Source organism: Rutidosis leptorrhynchoides, chromosome 1 (assembly GCF_046630445.1).
Source record: "Rutidosis leptorrhynchoides isolate AG116_Rl617_1_P2 chromosome 1, CSIRO_AGI_Rlap_v1, whole genome shotgun sequence".
NCBI classification, from domain to species: domain Eukaryota; kingdom Viridiplantae; phylum Streptophyta; class Magnoliopsida; order Asterales; family Asteraceae; genus Rutidosis; species Rutidosis leptorrhynchoides.
Window position 1 is genome coordinate 172342459 of NC_092333.1, and position 7322 is coordinate 172349780.

Below are 7322 nucleotides of genomic sequence, written 5' to 3' on the forward strand. Positions count from 1 at the left end.
GAGTAGTGTTGCAAACTAGGATGGAATGGTTAATAAGTTCAAAAAGTGTCTTGGAAGTTGAAAAGTTAATATGTTATCGGTAAGCGGGAGGTTGACACTTATCAAGTCAGTGTTAGAGAGTTTGGGGATATACTACCTTTCATTGTTTCGTTGCTCGGAAGGAATAATGAAAACGTTGAATCAATGAGGCCGGCTTTCTATTGGGGTTCGAGTAGCCCGGAGAATTGAAATATTAGTTGGGTGAAATGGGACATGGCGTTAGCTTCGCTGGAGAAAGGTGGTTTGGGCATTGGAAGTGTCAAAGCGTTTAATTTGGCACTTTTACAAAAATGGAGATGGAGGGTGAAGACTTGTGAGAATGCGTTTTGGGTTGAAATAGTTAAATAAATGTTTAGCGGTGATTGGGTTGTCAACAACAATGTTTTGGTAAAGTTGGAGTTCCGGTTACGTGCGCCTCTAAAGAAAATGCTTCAAAAGTGGGTGAGTTATTTGGAGAAGTTATCGCCGTGTCAGAGTCTTCTTCGACATTAGGATCCGTCGGGTTATTTTTTGCTTTTGTTAAATCGACAAGTGTGAAGCATATTCACGATGTGGTAGAAGTGGATTTGAAGGGCTCGGTATGCTCAAGATGCATTGTTTGAGTATCAGATATCAATAGTTCAGCACGGGTTCTGTTCGACGGGTTTGATAATTCTTTGTTAGAGTCTACTAACCGGTTTATTTTGTCAAATGGTGTGATGGTAGAAAATGCCTTGAGTCATCAGGTTATTCTCTCTTTGGATACACAAAATAAGGGTAACGAGATTGCCACAAAGTCTAATTATTCTGGGTTGCAGTTTGGGTCGTTGGATTTTAATGCAAGTAATCATGTTGATTTGGAGTGTGTTGCACCAAAGACAAAGTCCCAAGTTGGTGTTGTAGAGTGTATTGTACCATCACAAACAAAGTCCAAAGTTGGTGTTGTAGAGTGTAATGAACCATCTCAAGTTGGTTGTCATGAGGATCCAACTAGTTTAGCTACTGGATCAACAAATGGTTAGGTGTCATTTTCAAAAAGAAATTGTGCAACAAAGTTGAACATGATAAGGATGTGCCCTGTTCGGCCCAAGAAGGGCCCTATTCATTCCATGGTGGTGTCTCTAAAATCATTGGGATTGCGGGTTCTATTAGTAAAGAAGCTAATTTTAACGATTTCAAGGAGCCGAATGATGACAACATTACATTTGCGGTTAGATTGGATCGACTGAAGAAGAAGAAAAAGAAAAAGAAAAAGAAGGAAGAATTGTTGGCAAATAGAAAGGTTGAATCGAACGTTGAAAGGCCTAAACCGATTTTGATTGGTCGTAGTGGATGATGTTATTGTGATTGTGAGGTTCCCTCGTGTGACGGTTTTGCAAAGCGTGGTATGTTTTGAATAAGGATGTTTCAAGATGTTTACTTAGTGATGTTAACCCTAAGTCAAGAAAGAACGCGAACAAGGGTTCCACTTCGGGTGATTATAAGCTTAAAGATAACATTGACGACTTGGATTACGGGAACGCAATTCAAAACTTGTTTATGGGTCCTCAAGATGGAAGAGATGACGGTTCATCGGCATTTGGGAGAGGAAATATGTCCACGAAGGCTTTCGCGACTTTCGATGTTTTGATGAAACGGTTGGCCGGAGAGAGTGCACCGGGTGATGGATCCGCTAATGTGTTATCATACAAAATTGAGAATCGGTCCGGGAAGAGTTCTTTGAAAGAGATGGTTAATGGAAAATTTAAAAGGGCGGGTCCTAGAGCTTGATTGTTATGGTTCGTCTTGTTCTTTCGGTTGATTTCATTCCTTGTAGTTTTGGGTATTTTTCGATTTTTGTTTGGTTTATATGTTTGTAAGGTTTTTATCGGGATGTTAGGGAGGCTCATTATAGATAGTATTTGTTAGATTGGTTGCTTTATAGACGCGAGCTTCCCCGTTTCCCCTTGTCCTTTTGTATTTCCTGGTAAGGGCGTTTTCCTTTAGAAAACGACCTCGTTTCTGTATGAGTTTTTGTTTTTTCGGTAAAAAAGACAAAACAACAAGGTATAAGAGGCCAAGGGGTATGGGCAAATATTTTTAACTCCATCAAATGTGTAGCGGGTAAAAATATTATTCAATGGAACACGTTATATAGGAAGATTGGAAACGGTAACGACACAAGTTTTTGGAAAAATCAATGGTTGGGGATGCGCCTTTATGTACTCCGTTCAATAGACTGTTTCACATTGAAGTAAATCCAAATGATTCGATTGCGGACAAGAGAGGTAATGATGAATGGTCATGGAACTGGGTTCGTGAGGTGAATGTGAGGACTAGGGAGGAACTCGATATCATGTTAGGGGAATTTGTTGAGTTTCGTTTATATGATAGACGGGATGAGTGGGCGAGGGGCATGGCGAGTGATGGGTTTTTCACGGTTGCGGATACATGAAAACATATTGATGACTTGCTACTACCTTCTAGTTCGATGGTCACAAGATGGTCCAAGGTTCTTCTGTTGAAGGTAAACATTTTTATGTGGAGGTTATCATTAGATGCGCTACCACATAGATTCAATTTGTTGTTGAAAGGCTTGGAGATTTTAGATATCTCGTGTCCGACATGTGGAAAAGAGGTGGAAGCGTTGATCATGTGTTATTCGATCGTGCTACGATTAGAGAATTATGTGGTCGCATAAGGTTGTGGTGTAATGTAGATATTCCTACAAAATTATGTCGTGGGAAGAATTATCAAGCTGGATCGACATTGTCAAGGTAGTGCACATTGGAAAACTCGGATTTATGTTATAGCGGTGAAAACGGTGTTGATTATATGGAGATATAGGAACGCCATTGTATTCACCACTCTTGCAATTAAGAAGTATGTTCTATTTGATTCCATTCGATCGTTTTCATTTTTTTGTTTAAGAAATGGAGGTAAAGGTGTGTCGAATTTGAATACTTGGCTTTATAATCCGTTGTAATTTGGCCCTCTAGCTTCTCGCTAGTAGAGGTTTTTTTTTTTTTTTTTTTTTTTTTTTTTTTTTTTTTTTCCTTTTTTGGAATTTGAATAAAAATTGGCCGTTAAAAAAAGATAAGAATGTAATAAACTAGTCAAAATCTATCAATACAAACTATATATTGTTGCAGTTTCAGTGTATGTTCTCAGACCCCATACTTTAATGCAGAGAATAGTGCTGAATGTTAGAATAAAAACTGTTTTTTTTATCTTCAAAATTGTACTTTGCAAGTGTAAAACTTATAAAGTGACCAGCATCAAGATCCAATAAAAGTGTTAATTTCTATAAGGGAACGTTTGGTTCGTGGGATTTCGTGGGATTTGGAAGAATTTACATTTCATATCCTATAAATTCCATGTTTGGTTGGAGGATTTGGTTGGAGGGATTTGCATTTCAAATCCCATGAAATCCCGGGTTCACGTTTCGGGTTCGCGTTTCGGGTTCCATTTCGGGTTCGCGTTTCGGGTTCCATTTCGGGTTCGCGTTTCGGGTTCACGTTTCGGGCTCACATATCGGATATGTGACTCGGGTTCGCGTTTCGGGTTTCATTTCGGGTTCACGTTTCGGGTTCGAGTTTAAGGTTCGCGTTTCGGGTTCACATTTCGGATACGCGATTCGGGTTCGCGTTTCGGGTTCGTGTTTCGGGTTCGAGTTTCGCGTTCTCGTTTCGGATTCGCGTTTCGGGTTCGCGTTTCAGGTTCGCGTTTCGGGTCCGTGTTTCGGGTTCGCGTTTCGGGTTTGTGTTACGGGTTCGCGTTTCGGGTTCGAGTTTCGTGTTCCATTTCTGGTTCGCATTTCAATTTCGGGTTCACATTTCCGTTTCGGATTCGCATATCACGGTCGTATTCACGTTGTGGATTCATGTTTCGATTTCGGGTTTGCGTTTTGCGATCGCGTTTCCATTTCGGGTTCGCATTACAAATTCTGAGATTTGAAAACTTCGAACTAAATAGAAGATAGGATTTCAAATCTTAGGATCTCAAATCCTAGAATTTCAAATCCTGTGAGATTTCAAATCTCATAAGATTTCAAATCCTGAAAATTGAAATCCTTGAACCAAACGCCGCTTAAGACGTGGTGAATCCTTTAGTACTTTTATCATCTCCACAATATAATGGAGTCTTATCAATGTTCAAGAATATCTTTAGACCCTCCCACCTATATGTCATGATTAAAAATTTGAGGGTAAAAAAGTAATTCTACATTAAGAAAACTTATAACAGAACTAGTAGAGGTTATACTACATCCGTCTCATTTCAATAGTCCACAGACAAAAAACACGCAGTTTTAGGAAATCCCACTAACTTCATTTCTCCACCAATAAAATATCTTCTCTCTCCAAATCCACCAATGAAATATCATCTTTCCTTTCTATTTATGGAAGTGGACTATCAGAATGGGACAACCCAAAATGAAATACTAGCCTATTGGAATGAGACGGAGGTAGTATAATTTAATGTACTTTAGCTTTTCAACCCATGCTTCACCTCCCTTTGTTGCACAGATAACATCAAGCTACAAAATAACACAAATATGAAGACATTAAAAAAACTAGTACTAAAACTTTAGTAAAACTTGCATATAAGGCTAGCTTTTATCAAAGAATAAAAAGATCTTACTTGGACATTATATATATATATATATATATATATATATATATATATATATATATATATATATATATATATATATATATATATATATATATATATATATATATATATAATATAATCATATTAACTCCCTTGTTTATTACTCCACTGTTCCATAATTAATTGTCCTCAGACAAAAAACACACTTTAAAGAAATGTCATAAAAGTACTGTACTACTTTTTGTTTAGTTTTCAGTTTTACCCTTACTTTTTCTTTCTCCTGTAATTTTATCCACATACGTTTTAAGGCATAATAGAATTTCAATTTATGAAAGTGGATAAATAATTTGGGCATCCCAAAATGGAATAGTGGATAATAAATTAGGGACGAAGGGAGTAACTCCCTTGTTTAGACGTTCATTAACCTATTTAACAAACAACATACAAAACAATGTCAAGTAAACTTTTCGCAACTTAAATTAATCTTTGAAATCTTGCCTAGTTAAAATTTGGTCGCACGAAATCGCCTTCTAAGTAACTGAAAACAAGACTGGACTCGCCACCCCATTTGTCAAAAAAAAAAACTAAAAAAAAATCTATAAAATTAGATATTGATTCAAACTAGTTAATAACATTCACCGGGTGAACACTCTTTATAAAACTTTTTACATAATTTATTGTGTTTTTTGAAGAAATATTTAGGAAGACAAAAGTAGATGTTCTAGATCTTTAATATCATGACTAAGAAATCCGAATTCATTAACATCCTCTGTGTGGGGGCCGGTTTTAATTTTTGAACAAAGGTTAAGGGCTTTAGTTGCGAAAAGGGGAAAAAAGTGAAAAAAGGAAGGGAAAAAATGTGAAAGGACGAAAATGTCCTTGATTACTATGCACCATTTTTGTCTATTAAATAACATAGTAATAATTTTGGGAAAAAAAAAAAAAAAACAAAAAAACAAAATCAACATGGTACAAAGTAACTTAATCCGGAGTTTCTTTCTAATGACAACATTCATCAAAAGATTAAGACCACCATTTCTATCTGGTGTCTTCATTAAAGAATCAAGGTAAATTGAGTACCTTTGCCTCGAGGTTCCTCTCACTATCTCGGTGTCTGTCATTGATATTTGATCCATATCAGAATGCAATAGAAAATTGTAAAAATCCTACAATAAAAAGAAAAAAAAAAAAAGAAAAAAAAGAATCAGATAGTAGATAGTAGAGGAGGCAAGATGGGCGGGTTGTATAATGGATCAAAACAGGTTATAGTTGAAACACGTCATCTTCTAGTAAAGATTCAAACAGCCAACCCTGGATATTTTGACTTGCTGACACTTTGAATATAAATGATTACTTTAAACATACTTATGGATGTTTTCTGCTTAAAAAAATCTTGGGTGACTTTAAGCATGTCAACCTTGACATGTTCGACACACTCTCCTTTTTGTTATTTCATATGACCTATTTGACCCGTTTAAGATAAAACACCACCCGTATCGACCCAATCATGCTCTTTAGTTATTAAGTAACACGTACAACATAGTTACTATTGGCACCAACGACTCCTTCAAGATCACTCCATGTTTCTGTAGCATTTGCCATTTGGTAATGGAGATGGAGAAAGACATGAAGGTTGCAAATGTGTAAAACTACTCTCAACCATCACACTACTTTTTCAATCACACTGTGCCACATCAACGCCACCTCAGCAGCTTCTTCCAACCACATTCACTAACAATCATCACACCAACCACATTGACCTCACATCAATATTTTATATTTTTATATATTATTATTATTTATGATTATTATTTTTATAATTATATTATAATTTTAAAATGTTTTTTTATAATTGAAACGAAAAAAAATAAATAAAATAAAAAGTTTGATTAAAATAAAAAACACACATTACAGTTAATAATAAAAAAACAATACATAATTAAAAGCTAGAAATTTAAATGAAATATCGTCGTTGGACTTGTACTCCATGGCGTACTTATAACGACCCGTCAAAATCGCTATTGACGCAGCCCGTTATCATCGGTCCCAAAAGCACGGTCATGACCTCTAGCAACAGCGGAAGCAATATCTAGGTACCTGAGAATAAAACATGCGAGTAAAAGTCAACATAAAAATGTTGGTGAGATATAGGTTTAATAAAACAACTTAAATATCATTATACCACAAGATTTAATGTTGAGAAACGTCTAGAAAATATTATTACATTTATCCCGTAAGCACCTGATAACCCAACTTAACTCGTTTTATCTACCCTTTTATGGATCATACACTGTACAGGTGTATCTTCTACGAAGGACTAAATATTCCCTTGAAAACAAGCGCGACTAGGAAGGAATAGGGCGGTCTGGCCCCAATAGATCTATCAATCGGATTCGCGCCTACGGTACAGAGCCCGTAGCTACAAGTTACCAAGCTAAGGTATATTTTTGTACAACTCACTGATGAATAAGTCACCATTTTTGATTACTTGTGTCTAATATGTAAAAACGAAAAGTATGTATTCTCATCCCAAAAAGATTTAAAATAGTAGAAAAAAAAGTGGGACTATAACTCACCTTAGAGTGCAATGTAGATAGTAATCCAACAAGCACAAAATAAAATGATCACAGATGATCAAAGGCTCCAACCTAATTACGAAAGTAAGTAAAAGTTTAACTTAGGTCAGGTCAATGCATGATAGTGATGTGTGC

At 36.2% G+C, this 7322-nt stretch overlaps 1 protein-coding gene across 1 annotated transcript; it reads right to left on the bottom strand.

Moving 5' to 3' along the window:
* Nucleotides 1-4086: 4086 nt before the first annotated feature.
* On the bottom strand, nt 4087-6213 carry LOC139891764 (serine carboxypeptidase-like 51). The gene is made up of 4 exons (XM_071874752.1): nt 6148-6213; nt 5622-5777; nt 4482-4534; nt 4087-4177 (listed from the first exon to the last, which is right to left on the bottom strand). Exons 1-4 carry the CDS (start codon nt 6211-6213, stop codon nt 4087-4089), a joined length of 366 nt encoding a protein of 121 aa, XP_071730853.1.
* Between the last annotated feature and the right edge of the window lie 1109 nt (nt 6214-7322).

What these genes read in the sequence shown, in the direction of transcription:
- LOC139891764 (XM_071874752.1), bottom strand. Translation starts at nt 6,213, where the DNA reads ATGGCAAATGCTACAGAAACATGGAGTGATCTTGAAGGAGTCGTTGGT. An exon ending in GTGCCAATAGTAACTATGTT is followed by an intron (nt 5,778 to 6,147) that starts GTACGTGTTACT and finishes TTTTTATTGTAG; the next exon opens with GATTTTTACAATTTTCTATT. An exon ending in GCATGGGTTGAAAAGCTAAA is followed by an intron (nt 4,178 to 4,481) that starts GTACATTAAATT and finishes CATGACATATAG; the next exon opens with GTGGGAGGGTCTAAAGATAT.